Source organism: Haliotis rufescens, unplaced genomic scaffold (assembly GCF_023055435.1).
Source record: "Haliotis rufescens isolate VD_foot unplaced genomic scaffold, xgHalRufe1.0.p SCAF_8, whole genome shotgun sequence".
Classification (NCBI taxonomy): domain Eukaryota; kingdom Metazoa; phylum Mollusca; class Gastropoda; order Lepetellida; family Haliotidae; genus Haliotis; species Haliotis rufescens.
This window is the reverse complement of record NW_025964372.1, coordinates 1,079,316-1,100,322: the sequence shown is the minus strand read 5'-3', so window position 1 is coordinate 1,100,322 and position 21,007 is coordinate 1,079,316. Positions and strand designations below refer to the sequence as shown.

General features: G+C 42.2%; 1 protein-coding gene across 2 annotated transcripts; it reads right to left on the bottom strand.

Moving 5' to 3' along the window:
• Positions 1 to 4,582: 4,582 nt before the first annotated feature.
• On the bottom strand, positions 4,583 to 20,702 carry LOC124121300. Of its 2 annotated transcripts, none has more exons than XM_046484281.2 (5): positions 20,593 to 20,702; positions 17,451 to 17,578; positions 15,009 to 16,275; positions 11,247 to 11,370; positions 4,583 to 8,351 (listed from the first exon to the last, which is right to left on the bottom strand). In XM_046484281.2, the coding sequence occupies exons 2-5, from the start codon at positions 17,572 to 17,574 to the stop codon at positions 7,530 to 7,532; spliced, it is 2,337 nt and encodes a 778-aa protein (XP_046340237.2). In that variant the 5' UTR covers positions 17,575 to 17,578; positions 20,593 to 20,702; the 3' UTR covers positions 4,583 to 7,529. The 2 variants fall into 2 exon arrangements, with proteins under 2 accessions (XP_046340237.2, XP_046340238.2); XM_046484282.2 differs by having other exon boundaries at positions 20,597 to 20,702.
• Between the last annotated feature and the right edge of the window lie 305 nt (positions 20,703 to 21,007).

Below are 21,007 nucleotides of genomic sequence, written 5' to 3'. Positions count from 1 at the left end.
TATGTAAGTTAACAAAGACAGATTCAATTGTCCATATGATTAACCAAAAAAACTCTAAACTTGTGTGCAGTAATGTACAACCAAATTCAGTTACACATGAGAAGAAATAAATTTCAATTTCGCATGTTGTTAATTGTTTGAACAATATGCACAAAACATTTCTGAGACCAGTATCAAACAATATATATTACACAATTTTAGCAGGAAAGGATAACAAGTAGCACAAAATTCATTTGACAAGAACAGTGAAGGCGCCAACAGTTCACAAGGAAACATAACCTCATATGACTTTCAACAACGGGATAGGGGCCTCACTTGATTTAAACAGTATGTCTCCCTCGTTGACATATACACATAGAAATTAGTTATGCAACACCCGTATGTTCTCAGATTGAGCAACCTTAATGAACTAGTGCATGAAATGTGTAAAAGATTTCTTTACCAAATAAATTATTTAGTGAAAAGGAAGGGTTGAGGGGGAACATAGCCAAGACTACCATGAAATAATGTGTGCTTTTTTAGATGTTACAGATTTGGAAAATGACTTAATTTCCTCCAAAAAAATCAAACTTAACTGTCAGTACCATCACACTTCTGGTTCACGGAATTGAAGAACAATGTCCTGCAAGTCCAAATATTGACTTTCCATCAGTATCTTGTGTAACCTCCCTGAACCCGAACAACTGCTTCAAGAACCCTCCTCATTCTTTGGATCAATCTCTGGATTTGATTCTGAGGAATTCTGTCCCATTTTAGGCCGTCGTGTTCGACAAAGAGACCCACCTGTCCATACGCTCAATGAATTGACTGCTGCTCTGCTCTGCTCTTTGATTTCTCAGAATCAAATGTCTGGTTAGTGTGTTAACATGACAGATTTGGAGTCATATTTGTTGCACTGAGGTTTGTGCTCAATGATTTACAAAGGGTCTTAAAGTCGCCACTATGCCAATCATAGACTTAAGATAGCCATCTGGTCAAGATGGTTGGTTGGTTGGTTGGTTTGTTGTTTAACGCCGCACACAGCACTATTCCAGCTATATGACGGCGGTCTGTAAATAATCGAGTCTGGACCAGACAATCAAGTGATCAATATAATGAGCATCGATCCACGCAATTGGGATCAATGACATGCATCAACCAAGTCAGCGAGCCTGACCACCCGATCCCGTTAGTCGCCTTTTACGACAAGCATAGTCGCCTTTTACGGCAAGCATGGGTTGCTGAAGACCTATTCTACCCCGGATCTTCACGGGTAATCTGGTCAAGTGGTTAGGGCGTACGCCCGTTCGTTCGATCCAAGTATATCCCAGCAGAGGACAATCGGTGAGTGGGGTAGGGGATTAACCATAGATCCAAGCAGATTAGAATTTGTTTGTTTGTTGTTTTACGCCGCACTCAGCCATATTCCAGCTATATGACAGCGGTTTGTTATAAATCGAGTCTGGACCAGGCAATCCAGTGATTGACATCATGAGCATCGATCCACGCAATTGCATGGGATACAATGACATGCATCAAGTTAGCGAGCCTGACCACCTGATCCCGTTAGTCGCCTCTTACGACGAGCATGGCCAACTCTTATGACAAGCAAGGGTTGCCGAAGACCTATTCTACCCCTGATCTTTACGGGTCAGATTAATTAGAACTTCAGCATCTATCTCTATAAAATGATGTCTGGCAGAATGTCACAAGAGGTCATATTCATAAGGTTTATTTTCATTTAAAATTTAAGATTTGAAATACATTTGCCACCGTGAATTTTGTTTACGAGTTGGGATTGGGAGGGGAGTTTGGTTACGAATTCACGTTCGGCCTGTGCAAACACCTCCCTCAACATCTGCATATGCAGATATAATGTATCTGTCACATATCATGTTGACCTTTTGAACTTAATATACAAATATTCGTAACAAGGGTGAATGGTAGACACAAAGATAACCATATTATCGTGAGTGTGCTTTATTTACTGTCAGAGTTTTGTGTATCTTCAGACACAATTTTTCTGCTGATAGAGTGGGACCGCCTCCGTGGTCTAGTGGTAGAGCGTCCGCCCGGAGAGCGGGGCCGCCTCCGTGGTCTAGTGGTAGAGGGTCTGCCCGGAGAGTTGGACCGCCTCCGTGGTCTAGTGGTAGAGGGTCTGCCTGGAGAGTGGGACCGCCTCCGTGGTCTAGCGGTAGAGCGTCTGCCCGGAGAGTGGGACCGCCTCCGTGATCTAGTGGTAGAGGGTCTGCCCGGAGAGTGGGACCGCCTCCGTGATCTAGTGGTAGAGCGTCTGCCCGGAGAGTTGGACCGCCTCCGTGGTCTAGTGGTAGAGGGTCTGCCTGGAGAGTGGGACCGCCTCCGTGGTCTAGTGGTAGAGGGTCTGCCCGGAAAGCGAAGATCCGGGTTCGATTCCCGATATGGGTACAATGCGTGAAGCCAATTTCTGTTTCCCCCGTGATATTGCTGGAAATATTGCAAATAACGGCGTTAGACCATACTCACTCACTCACTCTTACAATCATGGGTTGCTGAAGACTTATTCTATCCCGGATCTTCAGGGGTTCTATCCTGATAAAGACAGACCCTGGACGCATTCACTCCCATTGCTTCCTTTTGATTCAGTGGCACTGACAAAATAGCTGTTTGTTTGTTTGTTTGTTTAATGCTGTACTCAGCACTATTCTGGAGGTCTGTGAATAATCAAATCTTAACCGGACAATCGTGTGACTGACATGATGAGCATCGATCTACGCACCTGGGACACAAGGACATATAGCCAAGTCAGCGAGCCTGATCACCCGTTGTCCTCTCTTACAAGAAAAGGTTGCTGAATTAACTCGGATCTTCAGGGGTAAAATTGAGTGAGTTGGGTTTAACGCGGCTTTTAACAGTATTCCAGTTATATCACGGCGTGTCAGCTTAATGTGGGAGGAAAGGCTGAAGTGATGCAGGTCTTAGACGTTTACCACTTTGGTGAAACCCACGAGCACGAGCACGGGTACGGTGCTGACAAACCTAGAAACATAATTGGGGCGAACCGGATTCGAACCCACAATCATAGGTTTCTGGCATGCCCAAGGGACGCAACTCTGCACAGCGAATCGCGGCGCCTTAGACGACTGGGCCACCCGGGGTAAAAACATTAATAGCTGTCCAATCAAATTACTGAGCGAGAGAAATTCTGTGCTAAGTCAGAGATAGGAACAAGGAAGACGACCGTGAGGTCACATGCGAAATAAAGGTATTGTGGCGAATGGCTCCAGGGCATTAATCGTAACAGAACTATAATATCATACCCTTGATAAACGAGGATGGCCAGGCATATGACTCTACGTGACTGGTCACTCCTTTCATTTCAAAGCAGACATATTCAGAGATATGTACCCGCTACCAGTCAGATTGGACTGGCATCTAAGTTTAGTAATTATCATTGTCATATCCAGCTATGATTTTGATGAAAATAAGTGATCTTTTGCATTATATTTCATAACCCAACCTCCTCAAAATATGTAAAACCCAACGAAAGCTAAAACAAGTGATTAGTAACCAATTATTGATTGGTTGTTCATGTAGCAAAGTCAATATCTAGTTGAAACAGCAGGTGATGTTTTAAAGACAAAATGTGTAAATTATTTCAGCTAATTTCATTTCAGATTTCAAAATATCCTAAAACGAATCTGCCCAAATAGTAATGGTTGTCATCCCTCCATATTGCTGGTGTACAAAAGAGTCCACTGCAGAAACAACAGTAGACCGACCAGTGATCCAAGGTGTGAGCAACAACCCGGGCTGTTGGCATGGCGACACGATTAGCTAGGTCAGGACTGCCAGCTGTTTGTTGTCCAGCAGTGTGAAGGCAATCTGTAAATAATTGAGTACAATAGCTGAGTCTCTCTTCTTTGTGTGCATCTTCGATTATCCCTGTTTTGCATCTCCCTCATTGCATCTTCTATGATGATCCATACCCTGAGTCCATCCTCTAGAATGGAGGTCAGGTGAAATTGAGTTTAATGTCGCGTTGAAGATTATTGTACTTATATAGCTGTGTGTGTGTGTGTGTGTGTGTGTGTGTGTGTGTGTGTGTGTGTGTGTGTGCCTGTGTGTACCTTGTACCTGTCTGGACTAATGCTGATTTTATAGTGCTAGCCCACTGAGATACCATGCCGCAGTTTAACATGAATACTCCACTCAGACACAGTATACTGACTCCGAGCTGACCAATCCTTGTTTTAGAACTTAATGCAGAGCAACAGGCATGGTAACAACAAGTACCATCTTTTAACATCTGGCATGATGTGGTCTGAGATCGAACCCCCTACCTTCCACTCTACCATGGAGGCGTCCCTCTCTAAAATGGAGATATGATTAGGGGGGGGGGGGGGGGGGGGGGGGAGATAATAAAACATGACATCAATTCAAATTATTTTGAATGTTTGTTGTTAAACCTAATCTCAGCAATATTCCAGCCATATGACTGCGGTCAGTAAATAATCTGGAGTCTGGAGCAAACAATCAGTCATTTCAGCCGAAGTAAACAACCAACGATCGATCCAGTGTCTAAAACATGAAGTTTTACTCAACAACAATGCAGAAAGGACGATTACATTAAAGGTTTTATTTCAGATTAAAGTTAATGTGATCATAAATTCATGACTAACGAGAAGGTGTCTTCTGTACAACAACTGGAGCACAACAGCTAATACAATTCAAGAAGAAGTTACTCACAAAATAGGAAAACAATATCAATGTAGAGATACACACAGAGACTCCATGCTCAGGTGAAACAGCTCTTGATGGTCCTTGCAAGACGGAATCCGGTCAACACCAAGCACCACTGCCAGCTCAAGTCTGGATCAGCTATTGTATTATAGTTCCTTGTTTTTTCAGATGTTTTTTCAGATATGTTTTCCACAAACCATAGTTTGGTTATATGAAATATAAATTCGCAAACACATATTTTAAAGTGGTCAGCTGGTCGGTACAAAGAAATGTCAGAAGTAACATTTAAAGTTTAATCCCCTTCTAATTTTGGGGTCGGTGGTGTGACCTATCCATCGGTGCCTAGCTAGCTGGGCCTCACAATATCACAAGCATGAAGTACATGTACTCACACAACTAGAACCAATTCTAACTTTGGATCCCGGCATAGCGAGGGAAGCAGTAGAGGATGGGAAGCTGCCACAGTTTCTTTAGGAACCAATTGTGTTAGCCGGCGCAATGGAGGTTTCAAATGTTAAATCTCCTGTCACATTCTTCTATCTCCATTATTAGCAGTCGTTATTGAGTATTTGATGACTACAAATTTCATTGGAAGGATGTTATCCAGAGGTTTCAAATGTACAAATTTTGAAAAGCATGTACACAATAACCAAATCTGAAACAAAAGTATCTAGCCATATTGTGAATACAAAATGTAAGCAGCATCCACGGTGTGCAAGACAGACACTGTGGAATGCTATGACGTCATGACACGATGGACAATATGATTGACGTCACAGGCTTCATGACTTTAACTGCTTGGTTATGCTGAGGGAAAACGACAAAAGCACAGATTTGTTTATAAATATGAATAGTATTATTCATGTCACCATACCAAATTACACATTTAAAAAGAAAGCGATTTATCAAGAAAAGTACTCTCTACTTTAGTACTTTGAATCCCAATTATGATCTCTTTTCAACCAGATCACGGCTCGCACTCATTCATTTCACAATAATCAGTAACCATGGTAACCAAGAAAAGACAATACACGTATAAAACTCGTCACCATGCTGCACAACACAACACAACCCAATGACAGGACATGGTGGCATTCTAGTCCTCCCAATCATACACTGTGAACCCAGCCAACCATGCTAGCCCAACGTTCTAGTCCGGAATCATTCAGGCTGGAAGTGTACTGGACTATGACAAGAAACAGCACTATGTACCCAGCAATAGAAACTAACAGTTTTAGTCCACTAGTCCTTATGATGACAACATACAGCATAACCCTTAAAAGGATACCTTAACTATTGGGCAGTTCGGCAAGGACTATTTGACGTGTGCCAATTTCTAACGCTTATATACCTACTGTAAGGCCAGACGTCTTACAATCTTGGTCTACATACTTAAAATTAAATGTCAGCCTGTAGCAGGGGATAAAATCAAATACACACGACATAGTTTTGTGTTCTTCAAACATTACTGAATATATTGTGGTTTGAAAGCTTGGCTTGTAGGCCTTGTAGTCTAAAGTAAGGATGTGATAGTCAGATTTTGTAAGCAGAAAGTACACAAACCAGTCATTAAAAGGAACCGCCTTTCTGTAAAAACAGGTCATTGAAATATAGGGAACGCTAACTACATATGGAAAACAGTGTTCATCATGAACAAACTTCTGGGGTTCTTGTTGAGCTATTACAGAATCTTGGAATGCCCAATACGTTCACCTTAAATATTAGGGTTACGACAAGAAACCCCAGACGTTCATGCCCCATGTTGAACACTGGTGAAAGAAGAACACGATCCCTCATCATGGGGTTTCTTCAGAAAATGAAAAAACAAAGCTGCCAAAGGTCTTGCGGTGCGCAGACATCAATGAAAAGGGCAGTCTACTCTTGTGATATCTCCAAAGGCCTTTTTATCAGATGTGCATTGGGCATTCTGACAACACAACGATGTCCACTGAAACTGGTTAGCATATGCATGAATTTGGTGACCATGATGTGTCAATCTCATCAAAATCAGATGTTATTTCTGGCTACTGTTAAACTGAGGACATCCTATTATGGGTCATGTCAGAACGACCTTTCATCCAACCAATCAGAACGTTGCTCACCCGATCAGGAGTGGGATAATCTTTAGAACGGGAGAGTGAGTGAGTATGGTTTTACCCCACTTTTAGCAATATTCCAGCAATATCATGGCGGGAGACACCAGAAATGGGTTTCAAACATTGCACCCATTGAACCCAGGTCTTTGGCATGACGACCACTAGGCTACCACACCGCCACTTCAACGGACGAGGCTATTCATAGCCCGTGGGAGTACTGCCAAACAATCTAGGCCATCTATTAGATACTCTAGGACGTTCTTTTGTTTAGTTTTCAAATTGTGAATAGAGAACTTTGTCAAAATATATTTTTGAGCATAGTCTGGAATGAAAGTTGCCAGTTTGAAACTAGTGCTGTATAGGTCAAGAAAACTGCTTTCTGATTGGCTAATGTCATCTTCTTGTCAGTCATGTAATTGGAAGGTCCAAGATCACGGGACCTGTCATTGGATGTCCTCAGATATTTGTTTAGCGGTAGCGAAAACTCAGATCTGATGTTAATGAGATTGATGATGTGGCTGTATGGTAGGCATCTGTAATTGAATGCAAATAGGAGATGAATATTTGGAAAATATACAAAGTCATTTCTCATTTTTCAAGTAAGGTTGATTTTCCTGTTGTCACTTAAAATCAATGTTTAGATCAAACTGCAACACTACCTGTGCAGCCGGGGACAAACAAGCCAATATGGAAACCAATGACACATGATGATTTGAGTCTAAATGATGGCCTTTAAGCCTTTCCTAACACCAGCACACTCTCAATGTCGGCATGGCTTGGCAGCCCTTCTCGGGGCACAAGTTCGTATCTACCACTGGGCTCGCCCAGCTTGACAAGGATATCCACCATCTGATCTGGGGTGTTCTTCCTGTACAACTTCAGGAACCGATCCTTGATCTTCTTCTGCATAATTTTCAGGCCAATTTTCTTAGCCAAATACTTGATCTGATCCCAGTCGCCCTGCTCAAACCCATACACAAAGCGCAGATCCCGAAGGGTGTCCATCTGCTTGTATTCCTGCATGACCTTCTCTATGGCGTCCCTATGCCACTTGTTGATACGGCATCTGTTAGGAAGCTCATCCTCTCCCTCCGCGCCACCATCTTCATCCTTGGCTTCTTCCTCCCCCTTACCGGCCTCTCCATCCTTACCGCCATCCTCACCCTTATTTCCATCCCCATTGCTCTCTTTCTCCCCCTCCTTGCCTTCACCACCATCTGAAGCAGCAGCACCACCAGCAGCTCCTGACACAGAAGCACCTGCAGCAGGATCTGACGAAGTCGATGACTGGACCTCACTCTCCTCCTTGACCTCACTTTCTTCCTTGACCACTTTTGGTGCAGCCTTTCGTGCAGCTTTTGGTGGAGGAGCAGGGACCTCCTCCTCCTCGTCATCTTCATCCCCATCGGGATCATCCCGGAAGTACCTCTTGCGGGTGATGATGATAAAGTCGTCTGTGCCCGTTTCTCCACTCTCAGCCTTCAGTTTGTCCCCCTTCTCTGTGATCTCTTCCGATGTCACCACAATGTCATTGCACTCCTTGGTCGATCTCACCTTAAAGTGAAGAGAATACATTTATGTTGCATTTGCTGACTCCAGTGTCTCTGATGCTACATCAGGGCTCAGAGGTCACTTTTGGACTTACTTGTTGATAGCTAAGTAAATGTTTATCAGTAGCCAAAATGAAACGTTAGTCGCCATGCAACTTTACCTAAAACAATTGTGATAAATAAAATATTATGTTTATTTGAAGTTGTTTGTTATTTATTATAATTGATTACAGTAAAAGACATCAAATTTGAACACAAGGTTGCAAGTGTAACAATGTTAAATGTTTGAGCATTAATATATTAGCTGGCTCTCAAATAGATGTTTGTTTTGAGAACTGTCAAACATGATATGATGATATGATCATGGATAGTCACTTTAAAAAGATACTTTATTTCAATCCCAATTTTGTACATAACCATGAAGGTGTATGCCTGATGTCTTGAAAGATTGAAAAAATCAAAATGTCAATGAAATTGACTTTATTTAACTTGTCACTGATTCATGAAAATTGAAAGTTCCCTGAGTGAATGAGTGAGTGAGTTGGGTTTAACGCCGCTTTTAACAGTATTCCAGTTACATCACGGCGTGTCAGCTTAATGTGGGAGGAAAGCCTGAAGAGATGCAGGTCTCAGACGTTTAGCACTTCGGTGAAACCCACGAGCAAGGGTATGGTGCTGACAAACCTAGAAACATAATCGGGGCGGAGCGGGATTCGAACCCACAATCATAGGTTTCTGGCGTGCCCAAGGGACGCAACTCTGCACAGCGAATCGCGGCGCCTTAGACGACTGGGCCACCCGTGCCCCCGAAAGTTCCCAGAGATGAAGCCAACATTTATCAAGGAAAATATCTGCTTGTAAAACATCTTTGCTACTACATGTAATACTTTTTTTTAAAGGTCTAATCCTACTGTTCATACATAGGAAAGCTATGTTTATTACATTATTTAAATAATGCATTTACAATTTAATTAAGGTTGTTGTAAATAAAGATGTAAGCTCACACATTCATAACGTCCCGATTATGGACCAAGGAAGTGAAAAATTGACGATTTGCAGCAAATATAAGATTCCATTAAATCCCCTTACCTATTTCTTTTTTATTTTAATTGTATAGGAAAATTATTTTAAAGAGAATTACAAATAATATCTCTCTTCACCCATTTCCCGATAACAATGGCTGTCCGCTAAGTAACATGAAGAAATACCTACGTTTTCGAAGCTTCATATGAATAACACGTACGTCGAAGTGATACACCCTAAGAAAGCTTATTATTTTTATCTACATGACAGTAGCCTCTCTCAGAGTCTTTTTGTTGCTGTAATATATGAATTAATTGGATAAAAAATTTCTTGTCGAAATCTGCTCCTCAAATTACAGCAATAGTACTGTCCTTGTGCATGATGAATTTCAGATTTTGACGAAAGGTTTTTGTTAAATCGTGTTATTCTGAACATTTTAAGCAGGAAATCGTGATCTATATTATAAAATTGGAACTTCATGCTTGTATCGTGCTAGGTTACGAGCCCTGACAAAGATTTTTCATGCATGTATTTTGGCATTAAACAACCGGGCCGAGAAATCGAAGCGACGAAAGCCGAGATGTCATTTCACTTCCATTACACGCAATCGTGCGAAAAGATGGAAATAATAACTTAGCTGTAAGTTTGACAACTTTAAGATATATTTTTGTTGATTTTTTATATTACTTTGTATAGTGTAATTAAAGATTTAAGAAAAACACCTTGCAATGTCATAATTTTTCAGACAGACAATTTCCTTATTTTTCAACAGTCAGAAGCATAAATGTAAACATTACAATGATTTCTAGTCAGGTGATCATTTCATGTGAGATTCTAACACACAGGATTAGAGTGAACCATTGGTTTGGGTGGTGAACATGGTGATGCTGGGATGTGTTCGGGTGAATTGTTTAAAGAAGCTGGAAACTGTGTTCCACATAAGGATCGAAAGAAGAAGGAAGAAAAGCATAGAGTGAGATAGGATGGGTTAAAAATGTATTTTTTTCAAGAATCATCAGGGACAATTTATTTTTGGGGATAAAATCCAAATATTAAGAATCTAGTAACTAAAATATATTTCACAGATACTTCAATTTTGACAGTTGTTGACATCTAAATACATAAAATCTAAGATCTCTGATGATTTTACATAAACTTATGACATCTTTCTGAGAAACGTAACAGGAACATGTGCACATAATCTTGAAGTACCCACAGTTTGATGATGTCAAGCCCAAGAATGCATGACAAACTACACATAACAGGGTTCAGTGATGTAGAATGGTGCGCAAAGCTTAGAGGTAGTGAGTGTGTTCCATGATTGTTGACTTGAAAAGTAAGTCAGTCAAACACAAACTGAATTTTATTTTACATGCACTTGGAGCAAGAAGAGATAAATATTAGGTTGCACTTTTTAATAACGGTGTGCACTCGTGCAAGTTTTATACAGTTAAATTTAGCCTGAAATATTATGCCTTAACAATTACAAGCATGTAACCAGGGTATGAAACTCCCAAAAATTTCAGCCAGACCACAGGACTGGCTAGCTGAAATACTTGCCAGCCCTGACCAAAACCTGCCTGCCCACTATAATCATATGTTTCTCAGGATAAGCTAACGGGGTTTCTTTTGGGTTACATTTTATCATTCATCTTTATATGTGAATTAATGCTTATCATCAGGAAATATTTAGAATATTTTCACATATGAAATATAACCTGACCGTTGGGCAGGGGGATTTGAAAATCTGGCAGCCCGAGTTGAAATCAACCCGTCTCGGACGGTCGGGCAGGCAGGTATTTCGAACACTGCTGTAACCTAATGCAGATCACAACTTCATTACAATTAACACTAAGAAAAACGAGAGCACACAAACCTTGAGAACTGTCTGAGACTCGTAGAACTTGAAGAGTGCATCTGCCGCTGCCAGCGTGCGGACTGTGTGTTGGTCCCCGGCAACGGCCTCTCCCACCTTCGTCTGCTGCAGGATCATCTCACATCTGGAACACAACAAACATCCACTACATCAACACACCAGCACACACCTCAGCATGTAATGATAAGCATATCTATATCAGTCTTGTTGCAGAGATACGTGTTGCTAGGACAAGCGACAAGCAAAAAGTGACTTAGTTTGTTGGCATTAACCAATGTTGTGGAAGTCGTAGACACAGTATGGTGGACAACATAATTTGGGAATCTTGGATCTGTACAGAGTTGTAGCACCTTCAAGAAGGTGAGGTGAGGTGAAATGGGGTTTAACGTCGCGTCCAAGATTATTGCACTTATATAGCGACGTGCATGTACGTGTGTGTGTTTGTGTGGCTGCTTGTACTAGTCCGGACTGATGCCGATTTATAGTGCTAGCTCACTGAGATACCATGCCGCAGGTTAACATGAATACCCCACTCAGACACAGTATACTGACTCCGAGCCGACCGGTCCTTGTTTTAGCCCCTTAATGCCGAGCGCCAGACAGGGCAACAACAAGTACCATCTTTTAACGTCTTTTGGTATGACGCGGCCGGGGATCGAACCCCGGACCTTCCGCTCTCTGGGCGGACCCTCTACCACCAGACCACGGAGACGGTCCCTTCAAGAAGGACTACAATCTCATTAAAATCAGATATTAGTTCTCGCTACCGCTAAACAAAGATCTGAGGACATCCCATTACGGGTCACGTCAGACTGACCTTGCCCGAACTTTGACCAACCAATAGAATGACCAATCAGAAGGCAGCTTTCTCGTGCTTTGTGGCACTAATTTCAAATTGGCGACTACGCTTCGTAACATATTTTGACAAATTCTCGATTACACATTTGAAACCTGAACAAAAGAACATTCTGGAATGGCTAATAGATTGTCTAGATTTTATGGATACAGTCGTTAAACCCGTAACTATCGTTCGGAGTTTAAGTTTTCGAGGCTGCATGATCAGAAATCACATTCCTACTGTCACTTTCATAATCTGGTAAGCGATGCTCTGATTGGTTGCATGAAAGGTCGTTCTGACGTGACCCATAATGGGATGTCCTCAGATCTTTGTTTAGCGGTAGCGAGAACTGAGGTCTGATTTTAATGAGACTGAGAAGGACTAATGCTTCGCATTTTCAGAAATATATCAGGAATCAAAACTTGCGAGGACTGCCAGTTTGCCCGAGTAAAATTTCCTTTCTGAGTTTGATCTAAGATTCTAAACAAAGTACCCTTGTCCACAGGAAACTGGGAAAAAATGTTATTTTGTTCAAAATGGGACTTTCAAATTTCATTTATTATCAATTTATTCTACCATTGCATTTCACATGTTCAATGCAATAATGTAAAACTAACGTTTAAATCCTCTTCCTCTATATTGGTCTAGGAACGAAAACCAACGTGCGAGCAGGCCTAGATAAATTGGTTTGAATAGAGAATACCGGACATCTTCAGCCATATTCTTGATGAATGTCCTTCCCCAGTAGCAGTTGCTGATTTTTCGATCCTAATGCTATTGTAAGTAAATGTCATTTTTAGTTTCCAAAGTTAATGATAAAATACCTGTCTGATGATCTTGTTCCCAATGGAGGTCATTGAAGACGTTGCTGCACGTCGTTATAACACTTCTATTTTTGAGTAATATCAATATGCTGATGTCCAATATTCACTTATCAATTGCTTTGGATATTCAATTTTGAGGTTTAATTATAAACAACATACAAATGCAAGTGGGGTAATTTTTCTGCTTATTTTGAGCTTTATTGCCCCATTTTACACATAGTAACGCTTTAGCATACTGCCATATTACTTTAAAAGTAGCATCAAACAAACTTGGCGGATAGGTATCTGGTGTTCTGCAGGCAGTACAATGGATGGTGTATCGCATTTTTGTACACGTGCAAACAAGTCAAAACGACGGAAAGGATTTCAAATTACAACGGTATCAACTCTGTGGGAAAACAAACCTACACGCTCTCATGATTAATTGTTACCATACGTAGTTGATATAATTATTGTCTGAAACGTTCTTCAAAACATTGCTAAACTTCTGCTTACAGTATTGGGCATTGCCTCCATTTAAACATGAATATGTTATTAGTGTCAGCAGCAAATGGATTTCCTCCCAATCCTGCACTGTTATTGGCTAATAATAGCGCACTCAAATTTGACAACAAAAATCTGAATGTACAACACAAGGTTTTTGAAAGATGGCAGTGAAATATCAACATGATCATACCAATACCAGTCAATTCTAGAAATGAGCAGTATGGAACTTACTGGTTGGAAAAAATATGTCTGGTATTAGTCAGTTCTGACTCCCCCTCCCACAACCCATCCTCACAACCACGTCTCCTCCCACAATCCATCCTTACAACCACGTCTCCTCCCACAAACCATCCTCACAACCACGTCTCCTCCCACAACCCATCCTTACAACCACGTCTCCTCCCACAACCCATCCTTACAACCGCGTCACCTCCCACAGCCCGTCCTCACAACCACGTCTCCTCCCACAACCCATCCTCACAACCACGTCTCCTCCCACAGCCCGTCCTCACAACCACGTCTCCTCCCACAACCCATCCTCACAACCACGTCTCCTCCCACAACCCATCCTCACAACCATGTCTCCTCCCACCCTTCCTTACAACCACGTCTCCTCCCACAACCCATCCTTACAACCACGTCTCCTCCCACAACCCATCCTCACAACCACGTCTCCTCCCACAACCCATCCTCACAACCACGTCTCCTCCCACAACCCTTCCTTACAACCACATCTCCTCCCACAACCCATCCTCACAACCACGTCTCCTCCCACAACCCATCCTCACAGCCACGTCTCCTCCCACAACCCTTCCTTACAACCACGTCTCCTCCCACAACCCATCCTTACAACCATGTCTCCTCCCACAACCCATCCTCACAACCACGTCTCCTCCCACAACCCTTCCCCACAACCCATCCTTACAACCACGTCTCCTCCCACAACCCTTCCTTACAACCATGTCTCCTCCCACAACCCATCCTCACAACCACGTCTCCTCCCACAACCCATCCTCACAACCATGTCTCCTCCCACAACCCATCCTTACAACCACGTCTCCTCCCACAACCCATCCTTACAACCACGTCTCCTCCCACAACCCTGTCTCCTCCCACAACCCATCCTTACAACCACGTCTCCTCCCACAACCCATCCTCACAGCCACGTCTCCTCCCACAACCCATCCTCACAGCCACGTCTCCTCCCACAACCCATCCTTACAACCACGTCTCCTCCCACAACCCATCCTTACAACCACGTCTCCTCCCACAACCCATCCTCACAACCATGTCTCCTCCCACAACCCATCCTTACAACTGCGTCTCCTCCCACAACCCATCCTTACAACCACGTCTCCTCCCACAACCCATCCTTACAACCACGTCTCCTCCCACAACCCATCCTCACAACCATGTCTCCTCCCACAACCCATCCTTACAACCACGTCTCCTCCCACAACCCATCCTTACAACCATGTCTCCTCCCACAACCCTTCCTTACAACCACATCTCCTCCCACAGCCCGTCCTTACAACCATGTCTACTCCCACAAACCATCTGCACACATGGATGTAATGATCAATGTACCACACACTCTCCATCATCAGTACTTGCCTGTATCCCTTCTCATCTGGCTCAATCTTCCACTCCAGGAGCATCCCATTCCACATAGCGCTCATCATCAAGATACTGTACGCATTTTTTCTTCGATTGAACGACCAATCATGCGTCTCCACAATGACCATCTCATTCCACTCTTTATCTCTCTGTATGGGATCTCGTCTCAGGAGTTTTAAACGGCCAATGTTTGATTCGACACCCTCCGTTCTAGACTTTGCCCAGACTTCAGTTTTGGCCACTTTCAGCTCTTCCTCCTCTGAAGCCGGCTTGCCCGCATCAAACAGTTCCTCTCCTGTCATGGTGGTAAGTTTATGGTAGGCGTTTTCGTAGGCTTCGGCATGTGCGTTTGTCCGAGTCTCCCCCTTCCCTTTTCCGATCAGGACCTTCTGCAGGAAGTACTCACAAATAACGTTCTCCTCGGCTGGTCGGTTCTCATCCGCTTCCAGGAACTTAACAATACATTTGGGCTCCAGGCCAATCCGGAACACGTTCCGATCCAGCAAGTGCATCAGTGAGGCATTGGGGTGGCGTGTCGTCTCCTTGCAGTACGCAACTACCGCTGCTAGCTTCTCCTTCACCTCGTCATCCGTCAGCTCCACTTTGAGCACCTGGTCTAAGGATGCTCCTTCGGGGATTTCGACCTCCATCTCTCCTTTCTCGATTGAAATGAACCTCTTCAGGGCGATGGCACCAGGGTCATCGTACTCTTCGTCTCTTTTAAAGAAGGCTTTGGCATCAAATTTCAGAATCTGTATGCCGACATCTTTCAGCCCCAGTATGTGCCTGATGGACTTGTTTCGGATGATGTTGATGGCCTTCCTGTAAGTCGACTGTTTGGTCCTCTGCTTGTCTCCCCCTACACTGCGGGCTATGAACACTTTATTGAGTTTGAGACATCCGGTGAATATGTACTTCTTGCCTACTTTGTGCACCACTTCGTGGCTGTAATCGGCTCGTAGGCCTGACTGGCTGGCAAGGACTCCTTTCTCGATCACCTGAACGTCGTTATTGCTGTGATATCTTCGGAGATATTCACCAAGCCTTTCCAGTCTTTCAGCCACTGTTAAAATAGCTGGTTCAGTTTCCTCGTTGTAGTTGGGCTGATAGGACTGGGAGCTGCCTGGGTGACTCCAGTAGCCGCCGTCCTGCTGGTACCCCTGCTGCCCCCCCCACCCCTCGCACTGGTCGGGCCCGTACCCTGGGGGGCCACCTGCCGACCCCACCCACTGCATCCAGCCCTGGACTTGCTCTGTCAATTGGTCTTCAAAGAAAAATACAATTCATAAATGAACAAATCACATCAACCTCACAGGGGAAAGGAAAACATCATTATGTCTAATAAGGCTCAGAAGCATTTTATTATGATTCACTTTTTAATCACATTCTTGATACTGAATAAATAGCTTATGTATCGTTCAAGTAGTCAGTGCTAGAGATTCGTGTGTGTGCCATAGTTTGTTTGTTGTTTAACACTGCATTCAGGAATATTCCATCTTCCCGAGGCAAGAGAGTTAACTGACTATAAAAGTCCAGTTTCCACCCTTGCCGAACTAGGCTGGTATTATGGAGTTACGTTTTGGCTGGGCTAACGAGTCTATGCATAGTCCAATCAAAATCGCGCACCGAAATTGAAATCCGGTTCGTAAACTGTTGTGCAGATTTCGGTCGATTGCAGGATTTGCAAAGCATGTGCACCACCAACTCGTTGTCAGGAGATATTTTCCAAATCTTCTCACGTTTTAAATCAAGGTGCTCACATGATTTGATGCATTTCGCGATGTAAGACCTGTTTTATCTCAATATAGATCTTGATTATCGATCTGATCATCCTGCCCGGGTGCAACCATTTTGTGTGAAGCAAACGCAAGTGATATGAGAGGTGGAATTTGATTGGTCCTTAGGAGAGGCTTAGAAGGGACATAACTGGTAATAGCCACTGGTGGCGCTACGATCGAGCCCAGTAATTCCAGCCTAGTTCGGCAAGGGTGGAAACTGGACTTTTAAAGTCAGTTAACTCTCTTGCCTCTGGAAGATGGGAATATTCCAGCTATATGACGGTGGTCTTAATAATCGAGTCTGGACCAGAAAATCCAGTGATTGACATCATTAGCATCCATGTACGCAATTGGGATCCACGGACATGCATCAGTCAAGTCTGCGAGCCTGATCACCAGATCCCACTAGTTGCCTCTTTCGACAAGCATAGTCGCCTTTGATGGCAAGAATGGGTTGCTGAAGACCAATTGTACACCGGAACTTCACAGGTCGTCAGTGCTATAGATGAATGTTGAGTGCTAAAAAGGGAGGTCAGTGCTATAGATCAATCTCAATTCCATTATGATTAATACTGTGAAAATATCCATCACAGTAGCTTCATTTTGGAAGTGATGGCCCCTTTCAATTACTGACAAGTATATGAATAATGAGAACATCTACCGTTCTGAGAGTAGTAATCATTCCTCCTGCCCCCGTAGTAGCCTCGCCCTCGGTTCCGGTCAAACCGCCTCTTCTTGGACCGTGAGTGGTCGCCCCAACCTTCGTTTGACCGGTTAAATGACATGACTCTGCACAGAAGAAAATACATAAAGTAACTCATGACAACCATTGGCTGTTCGTCACGACAGATCTGGAAATATCTCAAGTGAGGGAGTTAGTAGGTTATAGCCACTTTTGTAATATTCCACATTTCAGGAATCAAACCTGGGTCTTTGGCGCTATTAGCAAACACTTAAATTACTGGCCTACCCCACCGCCCAAGAAACCACCAGATATGGGCTTCACACATGTATCTATGTGAGGATTCGAACCTGGGCCCTTGGTGTGAGGAGAGAACACCTTAAGTACCAGCCTACCCCATCGTTAGAAATCTTTTGAAATGAAGCTGTCTGTATAGGGATGTGAGTAATGTATTTTCTTGAGTATAGTGCGCACGATCGGAAGATCACACAACTCACCGTTATTAACAGCAACCACGGTCAGATTACCGCTATTGACGCCTTGAAACGAACTTTGGTTGACAGAGAATGGATACATATATCATAAATGCCATACTTCGAATCGTTAAAACTCATATTTGTTTTTGTTGGACGATTCTATGTCAACACGATCGCGCGATCACGTGCACGGGAGCCTTGACGGTGACTGGTCAGACTGGTTCCATGTAAAAAATAATACCCGGCAATAGCGATCAGCTGCTTCGCTAAGGGTTATTATTATTTTAAATATGTTTAGTAAAAGCTGCATCTAAATTAACAAGATATTGGAATATATTATTCCTGATAAAAAAATAGTTTCAGATACATTTTTTGCCGATCCTTGCATAAAAATCCCGTAAAGTTATATCATTGGGTGTGCCTTGACCGAATCACCGGTAGATTCCAAGAAAACGTGTGTACAGCTGATTGCTGTGTCCGGCTTAGTTTACAAGAAAATACACAAGGTAATCTTAATCCCTGGATATAAAACAATGCCTAGCAGAACAAAAAATACAATTTAAATGGTAAATCAACATGTCTGGTGATTTTTTATCTCAAATTTCGAATTTGTACTGACGAAGTTTCTCATCACCCGTTCGTTTGCTGGACTTTGCTGGAGGGGGCGCGCATTATACTCAAGAAAATCGGCAATGTTTCAAAGCAATGTTGTGTAAACTTGGATTGCTTACATTGACCATATGAATTGTACTCTCTAATATCAGTGAGTGAGTGAGTTAATATTTAACGTCACATTGGCAATATTTCAGCCATATCGTGATGAGAAGTTAGACAGTAATAATGCATATAATTAAACTTTATAAAAACCTGTCATCGAAGGACAGTACGATAACTAGCATATCACAGATTAGATTTAAAACTAGTTGAGGCACATTTAAAAGGAGAAAGAATCAATTGACATCACAATATAAAAATGGGCTTGAGATCGTCAGTCACTAAAGGGAGATCACCATACCAGGGACCATGGGGACTTACAGTGCCTTTGCTTCCTGCATGGACGCTGGTAGGGTTTATATCATCCCTACAGTCACTTGTATTAGTATACCAGTTAAGCCTTATGTTAAAATGACGAAAATACTATTTTTTAAAATTCTGGCATGCATAAAAATACTTTGAATGATGTGGGACTTACATACCCTCTTAGGGGGACAATAATTTTACGCTTCAACCCCCCTCGAGGGTACAGCCACCTCTAATATCAGAATGCTACAGAAGCCACTTGTTCAAATCCTATCAAGTAATATTTCCTGTGGTTGACTACTGTGACATTCTTCATGTTTACAGGCTGGTAACAAGCAACCAAGTCCCAAGGTTTGTAACAAAGTCCATTATTGCACATGTTCCGAAGCCTTGTAAAACGCATGTTTAGATGGGGATTTGTAGGCCCTATGTTTGAAATGAAACTTTGAATGAAGAAGACATGAATCTATTATCATATCGTTAGTGTAGAAATAGGAAACAAATGGTTTGGGTCCACCATCCACAGATAATTTAAAAACTAGAGTAGTAATCACTTGACAACATGAGTTTTCACACCTGCCTTCTCCCCTATGTAATAGGCCAGGGGCAGATCTGTCTCAAAACATGCTTTGATAATTCATGTCACATAAAACCTAGATCTCATATTTCTTCTTTAAACTTATGAAACTTTCAGCTATTCGTTCGGCTGAAACCAGTACAATCGACACTGTCTGTATTCAGTGTTCAATTTCTTCCCAAATTTACTCTTTCGTAACTTTACATAGCTTCATCAACCAAAATGCTGTATCCAATTGGTTATTCCAAAACAAAGATTCTTACTTCAATGAAACAATTATAAATGCTTACAATGTAACGCTAAACACTTCATGCCAACAATACACAAAATATTAATAGTTGATTGGTTACACAGGTCGGAGATTATTTGCATAGTTTATATCTATTATGTTTTTATGGATACTCCTGCTGTAAACATGGTTAAGTAGCATACATACCATCAATAGTTCCCACATAATATCTATAAACTAGGTCGATATGTGCTTGTGAAATAGTTGCAGTGAAAATATATTCAAATATTACCACCTATATTTCAATATTTGCAAGTAAAGAATGGCCTACTTTTACTTCTTTTCAAACTGTTACACTACATACTGATCAATTTGGGTCTACAGAAACCATTTCTCCTTTACTATTACCAAGTGCATTGAATAGATTATAGTACACATATGTGGAAAAGTTTCTGGGTATAATTGAATGAGATTAGTTCGTCTGAGAAATGTGTCAAATATCAAGAACAACAATAAATCACACCAGCAAACAATGACAAACCCGCTATTCCCAGAATTTCTGATCAGGAGGTGAAAATATATTGCTTCAAATCAATACATTAGTATTCTCAAATCGGGCACGACACATTCTACAGTTCCCAAATGCATAATAAAATGGAGTATTTGTTGGAACACGGGTAGAAAGGGTTTCTGATCACCGTTGGGGGCAGCTTCCGGGTCATTGCGGCCAATAACAACTCTTTCATTGCCTAGCACCGTAGATTTTTCTTTGAAATAAGATTAATATACCTTGTTGTTAAATAATACAAACCGCAATACCTACGTAGGTAGTCTTATATGCAGGGATATCGCATATACAACGGACAAACCGGTAGATTATTTCGTCGAGAGAATACACACGCTTCTCTTTATGGGGAGGTAACTCTAAGTCACACATCCGGTTGTGATGGCTCGGAATGTAGAAGTCCTGAAGGTATAAGTTCTAAACTCAATAATAAGTAGTTGTTTGTTATAATTTTAAAATTGACATACCCAAATATGTTTTTTTAATTTTTCATAACTACATATCCTTGTAAGATTCCTTGAATAAATTCACTGCATTTAGCGTATTTGATATATTTGATCTCTGTGTAAAAAATATTAAGTTTAATCAGAGACCATATGTCTCTGGTTTAATTACCCCCCCCCCCCCCCCCCCCCCCAGTAGGTAAGCAAATCAATATCACCTCGTAAA

Excerpts from the sequence above, each read along its gene's own strand:
- LOC124121300 (XM_046484281.2), bottom strand. The coding sequence starts at position 17,574 with ATGTCATTTAACCGGTCAAACGAAGGTTGGGGCGACCACTCACGGTCC. Across the intron at positions 16,276-17,450 it reads TGATTACTACTCTCAGAACG|ACCAATTGACAGAGCAAGTC; the intron begins GTAGATGTTCTC and ends TTTTCTTTGAAG. Across the intron at positions 8,352-11,246 it reads AGTCTCAGACAGTTCTCAAG|GTGAGATCGACCAAGGAGTG; the intron begins GTTTGTGTGCTC and ends CTTCACTTTAAG.